At 39.8% G+C, this 26,864-nt stretch overlaps 1 protein-coding gene across 2 annotated transcripts in view; it reads left to right on the top strand.

Annotated features, from left to right (window-relative positions):
- The window catches only part of SLC5A12 (solute carrier family 5 member 12), a 42,225-nt gene that overhangs the window by 3,181 nt on the left and 12,180 nt on the right, over positions 1-26,864 (top strand). The window contains exons 2-11 of one of the 2 annotated variants that reach the window (XR_005010682.1): positions 2,866-2,931; positions 4,566-4,617; positions 6,549-6,616; positions 10,070-10,224; positions 10,333-10,473; positions 13,185-13,314; positions 16,228-16,316; positions 20,152-20,268; positions 21,818-21,885; positions 24,957-25,043. Coding sequence is in view for 1 of the 2 variants with exons in the window: in XM_036763843.1 (XP_036619738.1) it covers positions 2,866-2,931; positions 4,566-4,617; positions 6,549-6,616; positions 10,070-10,224; positions 10,333-10,473; positions 13,185-13,314; positions 16,228-16,316; positions 20,152-20,264; positions 21,818-21,885; positions 24,957-25,043 (969 nt within the window). In the remaining variant the exon portion in view is untranslated. The remainder of the gene's footprint in view (positions 1-2,865; positions 2,932-4,565; positions 4,618-6,548; positions 6,617-10,069; positions 10,225-10,332; positions 10,474-13,184; positions 13,315-16,227; positions 16,317-20,151; positions 20,269-21,817; positions 21,886-24,956; positions 25,044-26,864) is intronic. The other variant, XM_036763843.1, reaches the window with a different exon arrangement.

Here is a 26,864-nt window from a genome sequence, read left to right as displayed (position 1 = left end):
TCTCTATTTGCTATCCCCATTTCTACCACACTCTAGTTCAGGTCCTTCATTAACTCTATCTGGTCTATGGAAAAGCCTCCTAACAGGTCTTTCTTATTCCCCACTCTCCTTTCTCCAATTCATTTGCTACCAAAACCTTTCCTATGTTTAGATCTGCTCATGTCAGTCTTTTGTTCAAAAATATTCATTGAGTATCCATTGCCTACTTAGTGAAACTCCAACTTCTTCATCTGGCTTTCAAGGGTTTCTACAGTCTATTGCCTTATTGCCTTTCTAGCTTCAGCTAATATTGCATTCATGTTATCTGCTTTCTAGCCAAACTGGACAATGCTCTGGCATGCAGATCCTCTCTGCTTTTTCTCACATTATTCTGACTCCTGGAAAACCAGCCCTCTCCCATTTCTTCTGTTGATTTCCTAACTGTCTTTTCCATACTTAATTGAAATGCTACCTCCTGCATGAAGAGAACACCGCTCAGCCTTGGCAAGGTGAAACTCAGAACTTATTCCCTTCTCCTTTCTTTGGGATTGGCTCTATGTCTTTTCAAGTTCAACATTCTACAACTATATAATCATTGTGACTCTAAGAAGTAAGGATTCCAGAGGAAAGCCTAGAGTCCTCAATGGCCTTAAAGGAAAACAAGCTAGGAAGATAATTCAAGGTGGATGGTGGTGTGAATTTGGAGTTGGTTGGCATAGTTGGTTGGTTGTAACTTTAGGCAAATTGTCTCCATTTTCTGGGTTCATTTTCTCCATGCGAAGAGGTTGGATTAATGATTCCTAAGGTCTCTGAGCTCCTATGAGTCCGTAACCTCTTTTGGAATAGAAAAGAGGCCAGATGACTTAAAACTGGGATGCAAAGGGCTTTCAGATCCTTTCAAAGGATTCTAAGATGAAGAGACTCAGTTCAGTTCAATACAAATTGACAAAAATGTATCAAGTGCCTACTAGGTGTAAAGCACTATGCTAGGCTGTTGATATAATGACAAACATAAAAAAATTCCCTGTTCCCAAGGATGCCACATACATAGTTAGGCATGAATAATACAAGATGATTTCAGGAGCAGCAGACTTAAAAAGTCAGTGGGTAGATGGTTGAGTGGCATAATCAGAAAAACCTTCTGTTGGGGGAGGTAGCACCTGGATGGAAGTTAAGAATTCAAAAGATAGAGGTGAAGGTGGAAAGTTACGTAGGCAGTAGGATTAACCTGGGCAAATACACAGAGATAGGAGATGGAAAGTTTTGTTCGAAGATCAGGGAGTAGGCCAGTTTGGGTGCACCATCAAAGGAGAGAAAGAACCACGGTGCCTAGAAGACAGTGGGCTGTAGCTGAAGTCAGTGATGCTAGTGGGGAGGGAGCCTGTTCCCAAGACAATCCAACCAATGATGATCTCCTCACCTGCCACGCTACCATAACTCACCCTGATCTGAAAGAAATTATTGTCCCCTGGAAGCTGGGTTTTATCCTCCAAAAACCTCCTTTTACAGATGAAGAAACTGAGGCATAGACTTGGTTAAGATCACACAGCAGCTCTTGAATCCGGATCCTATTCCTTTGACCCCAAATACAGTCCCCCCCTCCTTTATTTGGTGCTACTGTTTTCAATCAACTCTCCTTCCCCATTGTGTCTCTAAACATTTATTTAGGTGGTGTGCGTGTGCGTGTGCGTGTGTGTGTGTGTGTGTGTGTGTGTGTGTGTGTGTGTGTATACCTTCACAAAGCTTACAATCTGGTGGAGGGGATAAAAACAAAGAATTGAAATAAAGCAACATAAGCTAAGTGACTACGATGGGTAGAGAGACTGACATAGATATCTATTGAAACGAGGGATCAAGATCTTTCAAGGGAGATGAGGGAGAGATGGTGGGAGAAAAGGTATTCCAGGCGAGAGAAATAACTTCAAAGGTGTAGGGAAAACACAAGCTAAAGAAGCATGAAGCATGCAGCAAGGAATCCCATTTTGGAGTAGTGGAAGTCAAGGCTGAAGAGCAGGCTGGGGACAGATCAACGGTGCCAGAGCTTAGAATTCATTCTGCAGCTCAGTGAAAGGCCAACAGAGGTTTTTGTATATGGGAGCGATCTAGTCAGAGCTGTGTTTCAGTAAGATTAACTTGGCATTAAGGGTGTTGGATGGATGGAATGGGGGAGACCCAGGAAGTGAGGGCCAACAAGGAAGATCTCCTAAGTCTAGCTGATAGATCTGATTAAGGCTGCTCTCAGAAGAAATGGAAAGGAAGGGATGGATTTTATAGCATGAAATGAACACACAGAATGAAAACACCACCTTAAAGACTGAAAATCCCATTCATAGAGAAAACATGGAGAGATGTTGCACAGAAACAAACTTAGTATCTCAGTATCAAGAAAAACTTGTTAACAGAGTTTTAAAAAGAGAAAGAAATTCAATGGACTGTCTTGAATGGTAGTGAGTTAACCACTGCTGGAGGTATTCAAAGGGAGGTTAGATGGCTTCTTGTTAGGGATGTTCCTGTCCAGGTAGGAGTTGAATGAGAAGACTTCTGAGGTCTTTTCTAACTTTCACAGTCTGTGATTCTTAGGCTCATGAGGTCATAGTTGTAAAGTTGGAAGGGACCTTAATGGTTAATGAGAGCCCAATGCCTTCATCTTAAACACAAGAAACTGAGGCATATAAAGGTTAGAGCTATATAGAGGGATTGCTAGCAACAAGGAGGTTGTGTCTTGGTCAGGGTCATACAACAGATAAATATCTCCAGGTGGGATTTGGACCCAGGTCTTCTTAAATCTCTGTGCAATGATTAATCTGTTACACCACAATGGCTCCTAGGTTAGTGCTGGCTAAAGCTTTGCTGATTTTTGCTATGTTTTCTTTCTGTTTTCTTTAGTATTTACAGCTAAGATTTAACAAGGTGGTCCGGTTTGCTGCTACAATTATTTACATAGTACAGACGGTAAGAATCATTTCAAATGTGGAGTTTGGGTGCTGGGGGGAGGGGAAGAAGGAATTTTATGAGAAAACATTTTCCCACTAGTCCCTGGTGAATGGTGAGATTCCATTGTTCCAGTTAGGTTGGCAAATAAGGCAAACTTCTTGGTATGTGGGTAGAATATACAGCAATCCATGACTACAGATCCAGGGCTAAGGGTAGGAAAGGTGAGTGGATGCCTAGAGCATAACATAGAACACTTTGAATGTGACCTTTTTTTAAGGACACATTTTCAGTTCCCACACATCCCAATCTCTGTGACACGTGGAGACATAAAGAGGCAACGAGTCATAGTGGATGGTGAATTGGCCTTGGACTCAGGCCTCAATTCCCCCAGATAATGCTCTAAAAATCTAAGTTGTGGTACAGGCTCAACCTACATTGGTAGGTCTTCACCAAGGTGCTCCCTGCTTTAGTGAAACAGCAAACGTGGTAAGAAACAAATAAATAAATGGCACGTGGAGGACTAAGGTCACGTATGTTAAAAACATATGCTCAGCATTGTTAGTGAATAACAATTAACAAACCTACTCTTGAAAGATCAGAGTTGAGTTCAGGTTTTCATTGGGAGTGGGAGGAGAAGGACAGTTTTCAAAGGTACATAGATTCTTTGTCCTGGCTTTGCCTGACTGCTCCACAGCAAGACTGTGATTCATGAATCGACTCATTTTTGCCCTTGTCATTCATGGGCTACAAATTCATTACATGGCCTACAAATAAGTAACCTGTTTTCTAATAATTTACCATAAGTATAAAAACCCCCAACTGCCTAGAATGTTGCGAGGACTCCTCAAAAAAGTCTATGGTCACTCACAAGAGAAAAATCTAACGATTGATTCATATGGTGCATAAAGAATGTGTATTATCCGGATTTCGAAAAGTCCTCCCTCCATTCAGCTATGAGTGTGAATTTCTTAAAGCTCAGGTCTGATCATGTCCCACCCCAGGCAATAAACTCCGGGGTCTTCCTGTTGCTTCCGAGTCAAATACAAAATATTCTGCTGGGTATTTAAAGCCCACAATAACCTAGCTCCTTCCTACCTTTCCAATCTTCTTATACTTTGTTCCCTGACACCTACTCTTCAGTCTAGTGACAATGGCCTCCTGGCTGTTCCATGAATAGGACAGTCCATTTCTCAGTTCCAGGCATTCTCTGGCTGCCCCTCTCCCCCCCCACCCCATGCCTTGGATGCGCTCCTTCCTCCCTCTCTGACTACTGACCTCCCAACCTTCCTTTAATTCCCAGCTAAAATCCTACTTTCTGTAGGAAGCTTTCCCCAACCCCTCCTAATTCCAGTGCCCCTCCTCTGTTAATTATCTTCTGTTTATCCTATACATACAGTTTGCTTTGTAGAAAGTTCTTTGCATGTTGTCTCACCCATTAAATTATAATCTCCCAGAGGGCAGGGCTTGTCCTTTTGCCTCTTTGTGTATACCCAGCACTTTGCACAGTACCTGGCACATAGTAGGTGCTTAATAAATGTTTACTGATTGATGGGTGACCCATTTAGTTATATATGTATATATGTTATATCCATAACATGGCCAGCCAATGGCCTCTTTGCCAAGCAACTCTTCCTCACCTCCTTTTCCTTCAGATCCTCTATACTGGAGTGGTGATTTATGCTCCTGCTTTGGCGCTCAACCAAGGTGAGTTGTGAGGAAAATAACGTCTCAACTATGCCCTCATTCTGACTTCTGCAAAGTGCATAGTGTTGACAGGCTATTCTTAAGGTTAAGTGCTCCCATAGATGAAGGCTTTCAAGCCAAGGCCCAGACCACCACGTTGAACAATTGCTTTGAACACTGCTAGTTGTTTTGTCTGCATGACTCCAAATAATTGGTCTATAATTATTATTATTTTCACATGTCTTAGTTTTTAAGTCTTATGGGATTTTAGGACTGGGTTGTAGCAAGTTAGAATAAAAATTGACCTACAATTTTGGAATTATGTACACAGAACTTTAGGTGCAGCTGGGTGGCACAGTAGATAGAATACTAAGCCTGGAGTCAGGAAGTTTTGAGTTCAAATATGGTCTACTTACTAGCTGTGTGACCCTGGGCAAGTCACTTAACCCCTATTTGCCTCAGTTCCTCGTCTGTAAAATGGGCACACACTGGAGAAGGAAATGGCAAACCACTCCAGTATCTTTGTCAAGAAAACCCTGTGGATGAACTCTGTGGGTTCACATGGAATTGGACATGACTGAAGGACTAAACAATAAACATTCAGCTTTACAGAGAGGATGACCTAAAAGAAAAAAAAATATACATATATATGCATATGTGTATATATATACATATATACACACATATTTAAAATTTTAATAAGTGAGGGATCAAAAATATTTATTATATTATGTTTGGATTTATTATTATCCAAAAGCATAGTGATTGCCCAATTTGCCAATGGATATGTGGACTCATTTATACAGAAATAATTATTCAATCAGTAACTATTTAAAAGGAAGAGATCATACCAAGTTAGAAAGGCTTTGTGTCCAGGCCTGGCAAAGATTTATATGTCTAATTTCCAAAGTCCAGGTTAGTTGAGTGCAGGGGGCTCATCATCAGAAGGCTGGCCACCAGGTGCTGAAATTTTTGCCTCCAGAAACTCCTAAAGGCCACCAATGATAGAGATTGTTATGGGTATCAGTGAAGGTAGTGCTCACACCAGTGAAATCATGGGTCTTTGAAGTTGGGGGGAAAAATTCAAGTGATATTTAAAATTTTTATTTATATATATATTTACATATGATATATTATTTTATTGAATTGTTAAAATACATTCAAAATGGTAGCAGTTCTTACCAAAGATTTGAATGATTTAAAAATTATGGTATATGGGCAGCTGAGTATCATCATGGGCATCAGATAGAGTGCCAGGCCTGGAAGTTAGGAAGACTCATCTTCCTGAGTTCAAATCTAGCCTCAGACTTTTACTAACTGTGTGAGTCTAGACAAGTCACTTAACCTTGTTTGCCTTAGTTTCCTCATCTGCAAAATGAGATGGATAAGGAAATGGAAAACCACTCCAGTATCTCTGCCAAGAAATCCTCTAATGGGGTCATGAAGAGTCAGACACAATTGAAACGACTGAATGACAAAAATTATGGTATAATTAATAATATGCTAATTAAGGGGACACATTCAGACCAAGGACAGAAAAGTGCGACATCTGAGAAAATCTCTTCTAAGTCCTATGAGTTTTTAGGACTGGATTGTGGTAAGTTTTTTTTTTTTTTTTTAAGTTTTTGCTTTTGGCAGGGCAATTGGGGTTAAGTGACTTGTCCAAGGTCACACAGCTAGTACATGTGTCAAGTATCTGAGGCCAGATTTGAACTCAGGTCCTCCTGACTCCAGGGCCAGTGCTCTACTCACTGCACCATCTAGCTGCCCCATGTGGTAAGTTATAATAAGATAAATGCTCCGTACCTGATGGAAGCTAATTTCCTAAGGGAGTCTATAACTAGACTTACCCCTTCAAATCAGAGTAACCCTCTTCTGCCTCAGTTTCTATGGAAAATTCTCTGCTTACCTTCCTTAGAGAAATCTCTTATAACTCTTCTTACCTTTTACAGTAACTGGTTTTGATCTCTGGGGATCTGTGTTTGCCACAGGAATCGTCTGCACCTTCTACTGCACTCTGGTATGTATGTACTGCTCAGAGAAAACTTTGCCAGCCTAAGATGGAATGCAGCCAAATCACAACTGACAGAGTGAATGACTACATTTTAAAGTTGTGTGAAAAAGGAAAAGCTGGCTTGACTATTCATATTTTCCAAATTATGAATATTTTTTTCTTCAAATGCATTTTTATTGACTGCTTCTAAGTAAGCAACATATAAACTTGAGTTGATGGTAGAATATTATGACAAATATTTAGATTTATCAATGGAAAAGTTTTCCCAGGCTATGACTACATGTCATACCTTTTTTTTTTTTCAGGGGAGAAGGACTTTTTTTTTCAATCACTAGCCACATTCACCCATTAGACAACACTTACACTGCCTAAGAAAAATGGCTTCTCCCAACTGGTTACTTGTTAAGAGAGAGGGGATGATTGTTTGTGTGAGCAAGATAGCTGATATTTGATTAATTCTAAAGATCATCAATTCCAGGACTTGAATGCTGCTGTTAGCCAGTTCTCAGTAAACCTGGAACTACTTTCTGCATTCTGATCTGCACTCACTCAATTCTTTAGCCTCAGACCCTAAGAGGTATTGACAATATGTTTAAATAAATGTTAACAATTAACTGTGATATCATTTTCCTAGGGAGGCAAATGGACGTGGGTAAGAAATATGAGTAAGTAGTTTGGAATGTGGTGATGTAGACAACTGTCACTAATTGATGAATCTTTTTTTGTATTATCACTCAACTACAAACTCTTGTTTGTAGGTATTGCATATAATATACATTTCAAATGCAGCAAATTATCCTAGGTTTCCCTTTCATCTTCTCAGCATTCAGAATTGCTTTGAAATGTCTTTCAGAAACATCTCCCTTCCTTTCATCCCTACTGTCATCACTCTTTCCGAGATCCTCATTGCCTCACACTAGGCCTCCTGAAATAGCTTTCTAAGGAGGCTTCATTGCTTTCACCCTCACTCAGCTCAATCTATTAAACACCAAAGCAAGATAAAATTTCTAAGTAATCTATGTCATTATGTCTTTCTTTGGCTCCAAAACAAAAACCCTTTCGATGATCTCTCACTGCATATATGAAGAAATTCAGATTCTGCAATCTGTTCAAGGTCAGCCATCATCTTTTAATCTCATCATGTCTCCTATTCCCCAACACAAACCCTCCTCTCCCTTAGAGCCTATCTTCACTGTGTCCCAGAATATGACACCTGTTTTCCAGGCCCTTTGCTTTTGCTCAGGCTGGCTTCCCCTTCCTTTGTGTCATACTGGTGTTCTTTATGCTCTGAATCACCCGTCTTCCAGTTATTGAAACTAGGGATGGCTGAAGCCATACTTCATACACACCATGCATGGCAGACTTTGATTTTGCAGTTTTTCAATATGGCCCTCTGCTGGAATTAGTTCTTCTCATTCCCTGGTTCCAGAATAAAATCCTTTATTTTCCTTCAAGGCTCAGCTTAAATGTCACCTCCTTGAGGCAACTAGGTGACATAGTACATAGCAGGCTAAACTTGGAGTCAGGAAGACTCCAAATTGAGGAGAGGAAGGAGTCGGGATTGGATTGGATTGAGGATTGGAGTCAGCAAGACTCAGATTGACCCTCAGATACTTCCTAGCTCTATGACCCTAGGCACGGTCACTAAGTTTTTTGTTGCCACAGAATATTCATTTACAAAAGTGGAGGTGATAATAGCACTAATTTTACAAGGTTGTGGTAATGATCAAATGAGGTGGGGGTGGGGAGCTAACGAATATTTTTAAGTGCCTGTCATGTGCCAGGAACTATGCTAAGCTATCTCATTTGAGCCTCATAACAATCCTGGAAGGTTGTTGTTGTTCAGTTATTTCATTTGTGTCTGATTCTCTGTGACCCTATTTGGGGAGTAGTTTGTCATTTCCTTCTCCAGTTCATTTTGCTGATGAGGAAACTGAGGCAAGCAGGGTTAGGCGACTTGCCCAGGGTCACACAGCTTGTACGTGTTTAAGGCCAGATTGGAACTCAGGAAGATGAGTCTTCCTGATTCCAAGCACAGAGCTCTATTCACTGCACCACCTAGCTGCCCACTCTGGGAGGTAGGTACTACTATTGTCCTCATCTTATAGTTGATGGAAGTGGGGAAATAGAGGTTGTGATTTGTTTAGGATCACACACTAGAAAGTATGTGAGACTAGATTTGAACTCAGGTTTTCCAGATTCTAGGCCCAGTGTTTGGTCTATTGTACCACCTACGATACCCCAAACAAGTGATCAGCCCAGTCTTTGCTTGAAGATCTCCAGAAGGAGAAAATAATTATGTCCTGAAGACGTTCATTCTACTTTTTGGAAATTCACTTAGGAAATTTTCCTAACATGGAGCCTAAATCTCTTTTTACCCTTTGCTCCTAGATGTCTCTTGCCCACACCTCCCTAAAAAAATCCTCCCTTTTTCATTCAGTATATCTTTTACCCCAAACCAATCAGTCATCCATCGAAGAGATCAAGAAAGAGTGTTGATTTTCTACCGCTTCTCCTGGTCTTTTTTTTGCAAGGTATTTGTGCATGGTAGGTGCTTAATGGAATATCTGCTGAATTTATTTGAATTTCAGAGTTCCAATTTGAAACATTTGGTTATATCCTTCTACTAAGTCAATGGTAATTTTAAAGTTATATTTCTCTGTGGAATCAAGTCCAATTTGATTTAATTCAACTCAACAAACATTTATTACTCTGACTAATGCAAATATCTCTCACTGCAATTTAAGCCATTTCTTTCATTATCAAAACAAAAAAAATGCCCATTATTTCTACATGATAACTATCTAAGAAAGTCATAGAGTTAGTAGCCACACGGTTACTAGTATGAGCCTCATGGAGGTTGTTGTTCTAAAACTGGTTAGACTGGATATCTGAGGTAGTATAGACAAAACTTTTGGATGATTGAGTCTTTCTCAGACCTAGCTGAAAGAGTCAGATGTTTTACCATTATACAGGCAGTCATGTTTTGAAAGGAAGTCAACCCCTCATTTTATACGTGGGAAAGTAACTTCCCTTTCAACTCTAACATTCTACCAGTCTCAGTGGGACTGGTTTGAGTCGTAGCTGTGTTATTCTTCTTAATTGGCAAAATACAGGAGACAATGACAGGAAGAAGACTTTGGAAAGATAATATTAAGGATTCAAGTGTAAGGGAATATGCTATGGTGGAAAGGATACTGGATTTGTACCCAAAAGTCTGGGTTCAAATGCTGCTTCATCATTGAGACACTTAACTTCTCTGGGCTTCAGTTCCCTCACCTATAAAATGAAGAAGTTGGATGAGATTGCCTCTTAAGGTTTCTTCTAGTTCTGCATTCATGACCCTGTACTTGATAAGATAAAGTCTTCTTGAACTTTTGAGCAGGTGACCCCAGGAATAAACCAAAGATTCTTGTCATCTTTGATTTGAAGAACTCACATGGACTCTATGTGTTCCAGGGAGGATTAAAAGCAGTTGTGTGGACAGATGCATTTCAAATGGTCATCATGATGATAGGGTTCTTGACGGTTCTTATACAAGGAACAGCACGTGCTGGCGGATTACGGAATGCATTAGACCAAGCAAAAAATGGGTCTCGACTTGAAATATTTGAGTACGTTTAATATGATTTTATTCTGTTTTGGGTTACCATTCCTTATTGCTTAAAATAGCATCTTAGAATCATGGAACATGACCTGATCTATGCATGTCTCTCTCATAGCTTTGATGTGGATCCTTTGAGAAGGCATACATTCTGGACAATTGCTGTTGGAGGAACTTTTACATGGCTAGGCATCTACGGTGTTAATCAGTCCACAATACAGAGATGCATCTCTTGCAAAACAGAAAAGCATGCCAAGATGTAAGTTGGTCTTCATCACTGTCACCATCATCATCATCATAATGTACTTATTGAACACTTACTATAAGCTTAAGCTTGTGCTCGTATTGAGTACCTTCTTCACACAAGCTAAGTGTTCAGGTGTAAGACATTCTCTGTGAGATCTAAGAGCTTCTTCCAATGAGGTTGAAGATATAGCTCATATATAGAAACAACAGTAAACTATACGCTTCTTAAGGCCAGGAACCATTGTGTTTTTGTATATATGTTACTAGCACCTAGGATAGTATCCAGATTATAGTCTTATTAAATTTAGTAAATTTACTTGAATTACTTATTAAATTAAATTTATAAATAGCTAAATATTTAATTAATAATTAATAAATAGAAATAATAAAATAAAAAATTAAATTAAAAAATAAGTAATTAAATTACTGATTAAATGGTTGTGGGATTGAAATCAAGCTCTATGTTTGAGCACTAGCTCAGCAGTTACTGGTTGTATGACTTCACTTCTTATTTTCCTCCTCTGGGCAATAGATCCTCTTCTTCTTCCGTTGTTCTACGAAGCTATGATTTATTATAATCGAATAATTGCTAGAGTAGCAGAGATATCATCAGGTGACAAGGTGGGGAAGAGGAATTGGGTTAGGGCAAATAGTAAAATGTTACCAAAGAGGGAGTAATTTGATATGCTTTCTAAAGGGCAGGACTTAGATGGTTTTGAGGATGAGGGTAGACCCGCCTTCTCCCCCTCCTCAAGAAAGGCAGCAAAGAATGTTGGAAGAGATGGACATATCATGCACGATCAGGTGACAATGGTTATACCAAAGAAATAGGAATTAAGGGTCTTTGAGGTGTAGTGGGAAATTGTTAGAATCTAGTATATATCCTTTTAGTTGATAAGCTTGTGATCTGAATAGTATACTTCTGAAGTGATTTTTAGCAGATTATCCATTAATGACCTCATGAGAAACAACGATCAAAGGATTTCAGAATTTAAGATCTACTCTGGAAGGGATCTCAGTAACAGATTCAATCCTTTTATTTTCAGGCGAGGAAACTGAGGCTCAGAGAAGTTAACAAATTTGCCCAAAGTCACAAAGGTAGCGGGTCAGAGGTTAATAGAATAACAGATTTGGGATCTTATAAACCACCTAGTCCAATAACTTACTCATTTTCTCATCATATAAGGAAACTCAGTGCCAGAAAGGGTTTGTGACTTAGTCAATGTCACACAGATAGTAAGGGGACTGCCTTCATATTTTCAAGGCTGTAGTATTAACTTCATGAAATAGAATACAAAGGTATAGATACAGCTAACAACTTGTCTTTATGTACTGTTTCATACACACTAATGGTGGCTAAATCACACCAGGATTTGACTCTATTGCACCCTGAGATTTATCACTCTTACTGACATCATTCTAAGAAAAATCTCTTTAAAGATCTACTTCACTTTATATAACAGCTGTATTCCTGAAAAGTTGTGTTTCAAGTGGAATTAAATTATATCTTAGATACATTAATTGGACTTTCTATTTAAAAGATAGATGTGCTGAAAATGTTTCAATATAAAGAATTTTCTGGCAAAAAAAATCCTGAGTTATTTGTTTGGTGAATCTGAATTTTTTGCTTGTTGGATTTGCCTAGTATTATGCTTAGGAAGATCCTCCCCTCTTTTCTTCCTCCTCCTCTTCTCCTCCTGCTATTACTACTCCTTCTCCCCTTCTTTTTCCTCCTCCTCTTCTTCTTCCTTCCCCTCCTTCCCCTCCTTCTTTTCCTCTTCTTCCTCTTCTCCTATCACTACTCTTTCTACCCCCTTCTTCCTCCTCCTAATTCTAAAACGAAAACAAAGAAAAACATTTCTCAGCCTCATTCTTCAGTAGCTGATTTCTTTGAAACATTATCTTATCCAGCAAAATTCCACAAAAGGATTTTGATAATACCTATGATATTGTTTTTTAAAGTAGTATTTACTCTGTATGAGGCTGGTTCTAAAGGTCATAAATGAAGTGTTCACCTAGAGGAGAAAATCTGTTTCCTTTGAGTAGAAGTTGGGTGACCACTTGTTAAAGTAAGTACTCCTGTTTCATATGGAGGCTGGACTAGATGACCTCTGAACCCCCTTCTGTATGACCTCCAGTGATGGGATCCTCTCATTCCAATAAGGCAACCCATTCCACTTTTGAACAGTTTCAATTATTTATTTTAATTTCATTACATTGATAGAATTATAATTATATATAATTACATTAATAATTATATTATTATCATTTAATTATTAGAAGGCTCTTTCTTATATTTAGCTGAACTTCATCTCTATATAATTTCCAGACACTGGTTCTGATTCAATCTGCCAGAGGCAAGTAAAACAAATCAGATATTTGAAAATAGCTATTGTCTTTCCTAAATGTTCTTTTTTCCAGTTTAAAAAAAAAAATCCTCCACCCATTTCCTATATGACATTGGTTTGGAGCTTCTTGCCTTCCTGGTGGCTCACCTCTGGGTATAACTGACCTTTCCACTGTCTTTCCTGAAAGATGGTGTTCGGAACCAGATACGCTCCTGCGTATCCTGTAATTTGTCCAAAGCTTCTCATGTGAATAATGCTCTACAGGTTACTAAGTATTTTAAAATGTGGGTTAGCCCATTTGATCCTCGCATCAGGCCCTTGAGAATGGACTCCACTATAAGGAACAGTAACAGACCTCTCATCTTCTCTCTTCTAGTGCTCTTTATCTTAACTTAGTTGGACTTTGGTTAATTCTGGCCTGTGCAGTCTTTTCAGGCCTGATCATGTATTCTTACTTCAAGAACTGTGACCCCTGGACTGCTGGCATCATCTCAGCACCAGATCAGGTATGGATGCCAATAAGCTGGGTTGCCAGGAGGGACCAGATGGGGTGGGTTTGCAGCTCATTTCTAGATGAGCCACAAAAGACATGAAAATCAAGGAAAGGGCGGCATGGTCTAACAGAAAGACCTTTGTCCTAAGAGCCTAGAGAGAAAGGCTCCAGTATAAACTATGCCATTGAATTACACCATGACTTCTGGCAAGACACTTGGGTCTCAGTCTCCTCATATGTAAAATGAAACAGTCCGACTAGACTATCTCTAAGATAGCACCGAGCTCTTAAATTCTGTGGTTTATGAGTTCTGCAGTTGTTTATGCTGTCTGTGGGGGAGGGGTGTGTCTGGAAAAATGTCAGCCACTTGGGTCTTTTAAAAATGTTATTGGTATCTTTTGTTTTGCATTAACTTCATTTCAAATAAATGCTTTCTTCATCCTCTAGCTGGAAAACCACCCCTTGTAGTAAGAAAGAAGAAAGGAAGGAAAGAAGGAAGGAAAGGGGGGGGGGGAGAGGGGGCGGGGAAAGCAGGTGAGCAAAACTAGCCAATACAATAATTGAGCTTAATAGAATATACACCATTCTACATCCATAATTTCCCATCTCTGCAAAGTAGGAAGGAAACATATGCTTTTCCTAATTTTATCTGAGGCAGCTAGGTGGTGCAGTGTGAATAGAGTGCTGCTATCTGGAATCAGGAAGTCCTGATTTCAAATCTAACCTCAGATATTTACCAGTTGTGTGACCCTGGGTGAGTCACTTAACCTCTGCCTCAGTTTCTTCATGTGGAAAATGGGGATACTAAATAGCCCCTACCTCCCAGATTGTTTGGGAGGATTAAATGAGATAACATTTGTAAAGTGCCCTAGCACATAGTAGGTAAACACTGTATAAATATTTCTTCTTTTTCTTCTTCATCCTCCTCCTCATCTTCATCCTCCTTATTCTCATCATCCTAGGACCAGGCTTGATCATTTTATAATTACATGCCATTTAGCTTTGTGGGTATTTTTTATTCTCTCTCTTTAAATCGTTGAAGTTATATATGTTATTTTCCTATTTTTGTTCATTTCCTTTTCCATCAGTTAACAGAAGTCCTCAGTCTGCAACATTTTAAAGAAGGAGTTCTTAATCCTTTTTGTGTCATGGACTCCTTTGGTGTCTTGATGAAACCCAATGGACCTCTTCTCAGAATCATGTTTTAAAGTTTGCAAAGCACTTTACAAATATGATTTCATTTAGTCCTCATGACAACCCTGGGAGGTGGGTACTACTATTTCACTATTTTTACAATTAAGGAAACTGAGGCAGCCAGAGGTTAAGTGACTCACCCAGGGTCACGCTGCTAGTAAATGTCTGAGGCTGGATTTGAAGTCAGGTCTTCCGGACTGCAAGTCACTTGTCGTTCCACTGACTGAACCACCTAGCTGCCTCTAAATGCATAAAATACATAGATTACAATGGAAACCAATTATGTTGAAATACAATTATCAATTTTTTTTGAGACTTACTCCTAAGCTTCCTCCATTATAGTCTTCTTCTGAAGATCTTTATCATGAAATGGACTTGATGCTAGATAGTTTAATGGCCACTCAATTTAGAGCCTTAGAAAGTTGCCTGGAGGGGCAGCTGGGTGGTAGTGGATAGAACATCATCCCTGGAGTCAGGAGGATCTGTTCAAATCTGGCCTCAGATAGTTACTAGCAGTGTGATCCTGGGCAAGTCACTTATCTCTAATTGCTTCTGTCTCCCCCCTCCCCACCCACCCAGGGTTAAAACAAACAAACAAACAAAGAAAACCAATCCCATAAAGAACCCAACAACAAAAAAGAAAGTTGCCTAGGACACTGAAAGATTTTGATTCCTCTTTGTTCACCTCCAGCTGCAAGTGCCCCTTTGCTAAAATTACCTTATATTCATAGAAGAGCTGCAATCTACACCCATGAAGAGAGCATTACCCTTACAGTACCCATCGATTCATTGTGCTAGAATAATGAAAGGGACAGTTTCAGAGAAACCTGGGACCTTATGGGAAGTGATATGGAGTGAAGAGAGCAGAGTTAGGAGAACAATTTATGCAAAACAGCAACATCGTAAAGAATTAAGAGTGACCAACGACCAGCCATGATCCACAGGGCTGATAGTGAGTCATGCTACCCACCTCCTGCGAGGTGGTGGACTCCTGGAGGAGAATGAGACACACGTTCCTTCCCTGAAGGAAGGAGCTGCATTTATGTGGGTGCTGATACTTGTGGCACATTTTATACCATTTTATATCATTCTTTGTAATTTCAATAAGACCCAGAGCCTGAATCAATGACCCACTTGAAGAGCCAGGACCTGGACTTCTTTGTTCTCTGAAGTTTGCTCAGAGAATATCTTTTCTCTGTTACCAAGGCCAGATCCAGCTGACCTAAGAACATTTTTTCCCCTGTTAACCATTAAAGGATGAGACCCTAATCCCAAGAAGACTACCTCGCTTAATATTTTATGGGCATATGCTATGTTATGGAATGTTAATGAAACACAGAAACGCTGGGTTGTAGTTTTAACTGATACTTGTCAACACCTTTATCTTATTGTATTTACAAACCTATTCCATTAAGGGTCTTCTAGTTAAATATACATGGGGATCATAAAATTGAGTAACATGCTGAATTGTGATTGTTCTAAAAATATAAAATCCTGTTCATTCTTCTGTACGAGTCAGTCAGACTCTGGCTCAATCCATGATCATGTCTGTCCGCTATGCTTAAAGGGAATGAATGAATGAATGAATGAATAAATAAGTAATATGAATTTTTCTATCATGTAGCTCTGTTTGTTTCCTTCAACCAACTTTCAGGTTTAACATACTGCTTGAGCGACTGGTGAACTCACACAGTTAATCACCTCCCTCCTTTTTTCCCCAACCTCTCTCCAGCTGATGCCGTATTTTGTAATGGAAATATTTGCCTCAATGCCAGGACTCCCAGGACTATTTGTCGCATGTGCCTTCAGCGGAACCCTGAGGTAAGCTGCTGAATATTATTTACTATGATGAAAGTTAATACAGCCTAGTGAGGGGAGGGCTAGTGTTGAGTCAGGCAGATTTGACATATATTGGTTGTGTGACCTTGTATATGTCCTTTAACTTCCTATGTCCTCAGACAGTTCTCTAAGATCATAACTCACAAAGGAGCTGTAGATAGAAATAATAATAATAATATTATGAAGATGATAATATAAAATATATTTATATAATAATAAAAAATAGCATTTTACAGCACCTACTATGTGCCAGGAATTGTGCTTAGTACTTAACAAAAGTTATCTCATTTTTATCCTCACAACAACCCTGGGGGATAGGTCCTATTATTATCTCCATTTTACAGTTGAAGAAACTGAGGCAGAGGTTAAATGACTTGTCCAGGGTCTCTGAGCAAGTGTCTGAGGCCAGATTTAAACTCATGTCTTCATAATTCTAAACCCAGTACTCTATTCTCTGATTAGTGTCAGTAGAGTGGGTTTCCAACCTTGGAGTTCTCTATTCCAAAGAAGTCAAGATCAGGCTTGAGGAGAAAAAAAAAATTCTGTGTGGGTCAGGGGTCCAAAGGTCACCTTCATTAAAAAAAAAATTTGTCTAGCTACTGACTGCTCTGATCAGTGGTAAGTGTGGAAACAGACTTTCTCTTCTTCCCTGGCTCTGCTGTGAAATGCTATGACCAATCTGCTTTTTATAGCAGCCTAAACTGATGTGTACATTGACAGCAAAATGTTTCCAGCCCCAAAACACTCCGGGGAAGGCGACTGCCTTCCCAAACAAAGGAGCAAAAAGCTGGGAGAGCTACCAATTCTCTTGTGTGAACAGGTCCCTCTGTCTGCAGAGATAAAGAGATCTGCTCAGTTGAGCCAGCCAGGAATCTGAATTGAAGAACTTGGCAGCTGTGCCCAAGGACGGGGCTGCTGACCCTCTTGTTCATTGCCTTAACATGGCGCAGGGTCAGGATAGAGCTCCTGGAATCATAGAGCTTGCCTCAGAGCTAAGAGAACAATGGAATTAAATACAAACACACACACATACATATACATGTACGTATACATATACATAATAGCAAATTTATAAGACTTATTAAATCCATTTTGGCTTGATGAATTTAAAAAACATAATTAAAAAAACAAATAAGATCTACCAAGTTCAAAAAAAAAAGTTGCGAGGGGCAGCTATTTTTATCTACTCAAATGCTTTTTAAACTAACTGCTTTGGAATTTACCCAAAGTAGTTTTATTTATATTTGCTTTAACTTTATTGTTGTGTAATCCCTGAATGATTCTTTCACCTGCATTTGGGCAGGTCTTCCCAGTGGGTTTGTAGAAATCCAGGCCCATTTGCAAATGGGCCTATTTTTGTCTGTGGGCCTTTGTGTAAGAGAATGTATTACAATCTACCTCCAAGAGACTTAAATTTTGAGAGAGAATAAATAGATTAATTATTGCTGGCACTGAAAAAGCTTAACATTGTGATTTCTAGCTCTCCTTGAAGCAGCCAGGGGAACCACATCCCTGTTAACAGCTCTGATGCTGACATAATACGCACCATAATGATAATAGTAGCTAGCCTTTATGTAGCACTTCAGGGTTTGCAAAGCACTTTTCATGTTGTCGCTTTTGATTCTTATAACAGCTCAGTGACATGGGGTCTCTTACAGAGGAGGAAAGAGGCTGGGGGAGGCTAAATGTCTTGCTTAGGTTCACACAACTAGGAAATGTCTGAGGCAGAATTCATACTTAGCCCTTCCCGAATCTCCGAGTCTAGCACTCCATCCACCATGTCACCCAGTAGGTATTTACCAAGGGCTGATCTGTGCCATTCAATGCTATATATAATCAGCAAGAAATACTATATAATTGCTCAGTGAGGAAGTTGAAAGCAGAAAGCCTTGAATTTGATTTGACAGGCTAGCATTTAATTCAACAAACATCTATTATCTGCCTTCTGTGTGCCAGGCTCTGTTCCAGGAGTTGGGCAGGGAGATGTAAAAGTCAGCCCATGACCTCAAGGAGCACAGCCTTCAGAAATAATAACCAGTGGTTTATTGCTAGCTATGGTCCTGAAATGTCTGGAGCCCCAGTTTGCTCCTTGGGAAGTTGGGTTAATTTCAACACCATTAAATATACTGAATGTGGATAACTGGTAGTAAATATCTATGCTATTGTATACTATTGGCTTCTTCCTTTCTAATAGACTGATATCCTTCCTCCCTGTTCCCAGTAGGCTTCTCTGCAGCCTCTCTGGGGCTAGCCAGCCTTGATGTATCTCTGCTCTTTGGGAGAATAGGTCTTTTTCTCCTCCTTCCCCTCCTCTTCTTCCTCTTCCACTTTCTCCTCCTCCTCTTCCTCCTCCTCTGCTCACCTCACACTAGGTCAGGGGTTCTTAATCTGGGATCCATGGTTAGATTTCAGGAGGATTGTGAATTTGGATGGGAAAATTAACTTTTGGTTTCCTTTGTAATTTTATGCCTTTAAAAAGATTATTCTGAGAAAGGTCTCATAGGCTTCACCAGACTGACAAATGAGGCTACAACACAAGAAAGATTAAAAACCCTAGGACTAGACTGAAGGGAGCACTCTGACATTTCTAGTGTCAGGAGAAGGTGGCCAAGAGAAATGGACCCTGGAAACATATTCAACTTTGTCTTATTTTTCCTTTCATCAGAATATACACGCAAAGAGTATTGGCTAGGATCAGATGCTGGGCCCTAATTCCTGGAAGAATTTAATTCCATTTAACAATCATTTGTCAAGCACTTACTAAAATACAAGGGATCATGCCCCGGGCCATTCTTGTGGTTGTAGAAGCTATTGCTGCTGCTGCTGCCTTCAGATGACCCTGAATGTTCTCTTTTTCTAGAAAGGAAGATTTGCAGGTATTAAAAAAGGCCTTCAACGCTATTCAGACCCAACTAAGGTCTAGACCAGGGCTGTCTAAAATGTGGCCTGCAGTGCGATTTTATGCAGCCCACCTGTGGGTTTTAATTTTCACGAGCTAAAAATTAAAATAATAATTTGCATGGAATGCATATTAGATTTTTTAATTCCAACACTCATAGATAATCTCATTGATGTTAATTTTCTTTGGTGTTTTTAAGTTGTATTATGGGTGGGACATATTGCACAGAATTTTCAATCGATCTGTGGGATGTGTTCTGTCTGTACAATGCAGACTAGTCAGTATGCACCTCCCTTTATACTGTTGTGTTGTCACTTTGTTGTTTTGTGTTTGCTTTCACTCTTTGCCTGTTGTGTTGATGATGCGCGTTCCCCCAATTTCTATTAGTATACTGTATCTTTTATTCTGTGTGCAGCCCTGGAATAATTATTTTATTTTAATGCGGCCCTAAGATAACCTAAGGTTGGACAGCCCTGGTCTAGACTAAGGACTTGAGTCAAAAAATGCCCTGGAAAGGAGGGAGCCAATTAGAGCAAGGAAGTAGTGCCTTGTTGTTGTTCAGTTATGGTCGTGTCCAACCCTTCATGACCCCATTTGGGGTTTCCTTAGCAAAGATACTGGAGTAGTTTGCCATTTACTTCTCCAGCTCATTTTAAAGATAAGGAAACTGAGGCAAACAAGGTTAAGTGACTTGCCCAGGGTCATATAGCTACTAAGCGTCTGAGGTCACATTTGAACTCAGATCTTCCTGACCACCGGCCCAGTACCACCTAGCTGTATCAGCCATGGTACAATCCCCTCTTTGAGTCCTTTGGGACTGATACCATCTCCCTGAGCTGCCCAGCTCCTAGGCTCCGTGGAAGGATGGGAAGCTTGTGTCATGGGGCTCATGGGCTTCTCCGTGTTCTCTCTCTGCAGCACAGTAGCCGCCAGCATTAATGCCTTAGCGACGGTGGCTTTTGAGGATTTTGTCAAGAGCTTCTTTCCCAACCTCTCCGACAGGTGGAGCACCTGGATCAGTAAAGGCTTATGTAGGTACAGTCGATGGGCCTCTCCTTCTATACTGTTCTCTTAACTTGACCCTGGGTTCATTTTGAAGGCTTTCCGTCTCTATGATGGGCCTTGGATTATAGGACTATAGACAGACACAGGCACACATTCATATGTGTACACAGAGCTTTAAGAATACCTGGAAAAAAATAACCAGTAAGAGATGGAAAGAGCATTCACTTTGGAGACAGAAGACTTGAAGATGAATCCAAGCTCTTCTATTTGTGCTGACAAAGCCAATTCACTTCCCTGGGCCTCAGTTTCTTCATCTGTCAAATGGGAGGAGCAGGGGTTGGATTATATGGTCTCTAAGGTTCCTTCTAGAGTATTCTCATCAGAGATTGGTAGTTGGGATGGACATTTAGATAGAAACAGGAGAGTTAGGGAGAAGTTTACTTGAACCCTCCTGTCTTCCTCCTTCTCACTCGTAGAAATAGGAATTTCATATTGGCATGAGAAATTAATTTTTTAATCAAAAGTCTAATATCTCTAAGGTTCCTTTCAGCTTTAAATCTTATGATCCTAGGAAATGTACCTCTGTCCTGCAGTCACCAAAATGGTCATTGGACTGTATCAAGGATCACATAAACACCTTGCACTGGTGAAGCCCTTCAATGCAACAAACTTTCATTTAGGGTCTACTTTGAGCAAGGCATTGTGCTAGTCTGCTATATTAAAATAGCTATTTATTTATGTGTATCTATAGATCTCTATATATGTGTATATATATATATACATGCATGTATATGTATACATTCATATATATTAAGTGCCTCTAGGACCATATTATATTCTGCTCCATATTGATTATTTAATCTGGTCCTTGAAACAGCCCCTGAAGTAGGAATAACATCAAATAATCAAATGTATTAAGTGACCCCTGTGTGCCAAGATTTGGAGATGCAAATACAAAGAACGAAGCAATTCCTATTATCAGTGAGTTTATATTCTATTGGCGGAGGCAACAAGTACATATAAAATATATATACTGCATACATTTACTTAATAAATACGTATATGCACACAAAGTAATTGGAAAGTATTATGGGAGGGAAGATTCTAGTGGGGGGGAGGAGCTTCAGGATATGCATTATCCCTATTATGAAGATAAAGCAACTGAGACCAAGAGAAAGTTGATTGGCTCTTGGCCATGTGGCTTTGAGAGGCTGAGTTAGATGTCAGGATCTTTTTTTTTCTCTATCCAACTTTGAAATGGTAGCTTCCCATGGAAACTACAAGGATCAGTGTCTACTTGTCCTCTCTCTACACTTACTCATTTCTTGAGTGTTTGGTCAGAGAGAGAATGTCCATAAGTTTAATTTTCAGGAATCCACTCTGGCTGACACAGGCAAATGCTCACTCTAGGCAACAACCTCCAGACATTTTGTTAGCTTTGAGTCAGTTTTTGTGGATCAGTCCAGCCCTAGATGAGATCCTTTCGAAGCTAAGTCTCCTAGGGGGTCTGGTTCGTATCAAGATTCTACAGAGAGGCAAGGCCCACAGAACTCCTCCAGGTGACCATTCTCTCTTTTAGGCGTGTTATTTGGAATTCTCTGTACCTCCATGGCAGTTGCTGCATCCTTCATGGGAAGTGTTGTACAGGTATTGTCTATGTGTGTTTTGAATTATGGGGAAGATAGAGGGAATATGACTTCTTCACAGAAGTGTGTTTAGAAGAGCATGTACTGGATGGTTATACCATTTCTTAAGTAGTTATAGAGAGTGTGTTACCTTGGAAATAGAGTGCTGGGCTTGGAATCAAGGAGTTCAAATCTCACATCTGACATTTACTGTGACATTAGCTGTGTGAACAGATGTAACCTATTTAACCTCTCTGGCTCTTAGAATTTAGCTACCAAGTCATAGGTAGTTGGTGACTATAATTCTGCTGGTAGAAAGAGTTCAGATAATTGGAATCATTCTTCCCTCCCCTGCTAATTCTGCCCCCCCCCACCCCCACACACCATTTTTCCCACTAAAGAATTCACATACTCTTCATTCACGTATTTATTTATTATCATTATTTTTTTTCTGGGGGTGAGGGTGGGTTGGCAATCCCAACTTGTAGTTTTATTGGTACAGGGAACTTCCCAGAGAGGAAACACCCCTTATCCCTATAGACTGGCAACTGTTGAGCGGTTTATAATATTGAAGAGATTCAGCGAATGGAGCATTGAGAATTTAAGTGACTTTTCCTGGGGTTGTATGTCTCTGGGGCTAGTGTCCCACCCAGGTCTTCCTAAATCTGAGGTCAGCTCTCTTCCCCATACCACTCTACTATTCTATATTCAAGTATCCTTCAAGTTATCTGCACTAGAACATACTATTCTCCCAGGGCAAAATGCCAAAGAAGCTGAGATGGTAAATTGCTGGTTTAAATGAATTAGAAACAGACTAAAACAATGACCAACCTTCCAAATGCTGGAATTCCCCATCTGGCAATGGGCCACACTGGGCACCTTGACATTACATTCAAATATGTCTAGTTCTTAAAGCAGCGTCAGAGCCTCCAGTGTGGATGTTTGTTTTCATCTTAAAATTGCCCCTCTCTTTTATCCTCTGAGTGCATTGAAATTGCTCCTTTTAAGGACCCTTAAACAATGCATGCCCTACCCAGCCTACTTTTCAAAGTGTTTCCATACCTCTCATCCATAAGGAATAATACCTGGCCCCAGAGATACTGAATAGCAGAACCAGAAACCTCAGTACTTTTTTTTTTTTTTGCTCTTTGCTACCTCTCAATGCTTATTTTCTTATAGAAATTAGAGCATCCTCAGTCTTCTTGCCCTCTTTCTTGTTGTTCAGTCATGTCCAACTCTTCATGACATTGTGGACCATACTCTCCATAAGGTTTCCTTGGCAAAGATACTGGAGTGATTTGTCATTTCCTTCTCCATCCCTTCTGTCTTACCCTAATTCATTTCTCAGACTCAAGATCAGCGTAAGAGCTGATGATCAGGGCTATTGGAGAAGGGAAAGGGCTTACTCAGGTGTAGTCAGTACACCTTTCCAGAGATATTCAAGTTATCCATTAGGGATAATGGTACTTGATGATGGTTGGACTAGATAACCTTCAAGGCTTCTCCCCTTTGACACAGCTAGGTAATACAGTGGATAGAGTATTGGACTTGGAGTCAGGAAGACTGCAGTTCAAATCTTGCCTCAGATCTTATGATCTGTGTGACTCTAGGCAAGTCAGTCCTCTGTAAAGCAGAGATAATAATAGTAGCTACCTTAAAGGGTTGTTAGAAGAATCTAGTGATTTTATGAAAGGGTCTTTGCAAACCTTGAAGTACTCTGTAAATGTTAGCCATTATACTATTCTAAGATTAAAATAAATCCTCTAGATGCTTCTATAAAGGATAAACCATCAATATAACAAAGACTTTAAATCCTGCATGAATATTTTGCAGCTGGAACACTGGCCTCCCCCATTTCCCACAGGATAGACATCTTTTCTAGAATGAACAATTGATGCTTCACTACATTGCTATGGTTAGTTTTTTTTCCCACCAGGTATAGCAAACTGCTTTATCAACTTCCTGGATTCTCCCAGGTATAGTTAATTGGAAGCTAGTAAATTGGCTTCCCCTGCTACACACAAACAAAAGCAGAATTAATCCCATCAATCAGGAGGAAAAAAAAATGCAAGGGTTGTCTTCTTAAGTATCAGCTGTGGGAAAAGGTTGCCTTCAGTCCTGTTAGCCTCCAGGTCCTTAAAGCTATACCTGAGTTGTTTGTTTCTCTTAAAATGAACCCTGAACAGAAGTGGATTTAGTAGTACATCTTGCTGGATGAGGATTCTCCACTTGGAAGGGACCTTTGATGATCTTGTAGAATCATGGAATCTGAAATGTAATGGGATCTATATGTCTAACATATAGAACTAGAACCAGAATCCCCTCTCCAACCTATGACAGGTGCTCATCCAGCCTCCGTTTGAAGATGTCCAGTGATGGGGAGAATCTATGACCTCCAGAGGTGGCTCATTCCATTTTGGATAGCTCTAACACTGAAGTTTTTCCTTCTCTCAATCTGTCTCTATACAATTTCCAATGCATTGTTCCTAGATCCTCCCTATGTGTTTAAGAAGTTTAAATTACATTTTGCTTTTCTTTTATAGCCCTTCAGATACCTTCTTTTCTAAGCTTCCTCTTGGCCTAGTATCGCAATTCCTTGATCCTCATACTGCAACATCTATAAAATGAGAGTGGGGAATTGGACCAAAGGATTTCTAAAGTTTCTTCTAGTTCTAGATTCTGTGATCCTACAAAGTGATGAGAAACTTGTGAAATTAGGATTCTTTTCAACTAGAGGAACTGGGGTAGCCAAATAATCAGGGTAAGTTTTATGAAAGAGATGACTTTGAAAGATAGATTGGATTTCAACAGGCCTAGATAGGGATAGGGAAGATATTCTCAAGATGAGGAATAGTATGAGCAAATTAAAGTGAGGTTCTCAGGATGGGAAAAAGGTCAGAAAATACATGAGGGTAAGGTGTGGTGAAGGGGTGCAGAATAGGTGAAACTAGATGAGAGAGAGAGAGACACTAAACTGGAACCATTCCCCTTTCCTTGAGTACAAAGGGAATGGAATGACCAACGATCCTGCCAGGACCAAGTCCAGATGGGACATGATTATAATGCCTTGTTTTTGTGCCCTTTGTTCTCCAGGCTTCCCTGAGTATCCATGGCATGTGTGGGGGACCCGTGCTTGGCCTTTTCACTTTGGGAATTGTATTTCCTTTTGTCAACTGGAAGGTAAGAGCTGAGAATCACTTGTGAAATAACTCTCCCTTCTCTACCTCTCCTCCTTTCCCTTTGCCTCAAGCATTATCTCATAGCTATAAGATACCCTTTTTAGGAATTGAGAGACCATTTCCCTTAGGGAAATATAAGAATCCCCTCCCCACTTCCTTAATCAAAACTGTTTAAGTTGAAGCTACAAATCTGCATAAAGAAAGTATCAGAATTCCAAAGCTATGTTGCAAATCCATTCAGCAACTATTTATCTATGGTCACATGTACTGAAGACATGGAAGCTTCATCTAAGTGCTCCAAAGGAAAAAAAGGGGAGAGAGGGAGAAAGTCTTGAAAGGGATATTATAGGTCATCTAGACATTAATCAAACAAAAATTATTAAGTACCTACTGTGTTCCAGGCAGTGTGGTAATCCACTTCCCCCATGTGACAGATGAGGACACAGAGGAGCAGCAGAGTGATTAAATGACTTGCCAAAGGTCACACAGATATTAAGTGAGAAAGTTGGGTTTTGAACCCAATAATGCAAGATCTCTTTGGCAAGAGCAAGTAAGCTATCATTCTATGTTGTCCAGCAATGTAGTATTTTTTTAAAAACATTGTAATCATAGACTTTTTTCTATGACAGGGATGAGTTCTGGCTCCTAGTCTCGGTCAACTTATTCTACAGATCAGATACTTAAAGGTGGGAGGAACTTTGAGGTCTGGTTTAAACTCTAAGGAATAAGGCCTTCCTCCCCTCTCCCACCTCAAGGCACTTCAGATTGATTTAATACACTGTTGATTGCTACAAGGGCAACTTTAGTTGAATAGATAGAGCCAGGCTGCTGATGTTCCTTAGGCACCGAGAGTGAAATACCTTTTCTGGTTAGACAGCCAATATGAGTTAAGCAAGCCCTTTTCAAGGACCATAGGGGAAGGAATGATTGATCTAGTGAAGACTTAGGATACTATAAAATCTTTGTGTTTTAAATTTTTAAAGGGATGCTTATTCTGTTTTTAAAAGTTTACCTTGATGGATGGTCCCATGTCTGGAATATTCTTCCTCACCTCCAACTTTGAGGAATCCTAGATTTTAAGCTTCTTGAAGGTGGGGCTTCTTGCCTCTTTTTGTACCTCAGGGCTTGGTATATAGTAGACACCACATCTTAGGCAGACTATTCCCATTCTCTCAAGGTGTTTGTTCGCTTTCCCTAATGAAATTACTTTGTATGTGTTTTATATTTATTTGTGTGAAGGTAACCTTTTTGAGGGCTGGCACTGTTTCATTTTGTCATTGTAGTCAAAGTGATCAGTACAGTGCCTGGGACATGGTAGTTACTTAATGTTTGATGAATTATATTGAATTAGGTAGATTTGCTCTTGCCAAAAAAAGTGGCAGCTGATGAGAGAGATGAGAATGACCACTACCAAGCATATCTGGGGAATGATAGCAGCATATGCAGCCTATAGGTGTGGGTCCTCCCTACCTTTTGAAGCTCTGTTCATTAGAATTAGAGGAAATTTTACATTAGCCATTCTGATAAGTTGGCATTCACTCCACTTTTTACAGTTTAAGATGGTTAAGCCCCAGAAAGGACAGATTTTACCTATGAACACGGTGATTTAAGTGAAGAACAAATTGGCTTTTAAATAAGATGGCTGTGTGGGTGATAGGAGAGATGAAATGGGAAGAAGTACACTGTTTCTAGGAGATAGGACCAAGAATATCATCCAGCTCCCAGACTCGCCAGTTTTTTTAAACAATATTTTAAACGATATTCATTTTTATTCTTTCTATGAAATGACTTTGCAGTGTCTAATTTCTTTTTCCTTTCTGTA

The sequence above is a fragment of the Trichosurus vulpecula genome, chromosome 6, assembly GCF_011100635.1.
Source record: "Trichosurus vulpecula isolate mTriVul1 chromosome 6, mTriVul1.pri, whole genome shotgun sequence".
NCBI classification, from domain to species: domain Eukaryota; kingdom Metazoa; phylum Chordata; class Mammalia; order Diprotodontia; family Phalangeridae; genus Trichosurus; species Trichosurus vulpecula.
This window is presented reverse-complemented; position numbering and strand designations above follow the sequence as displayed.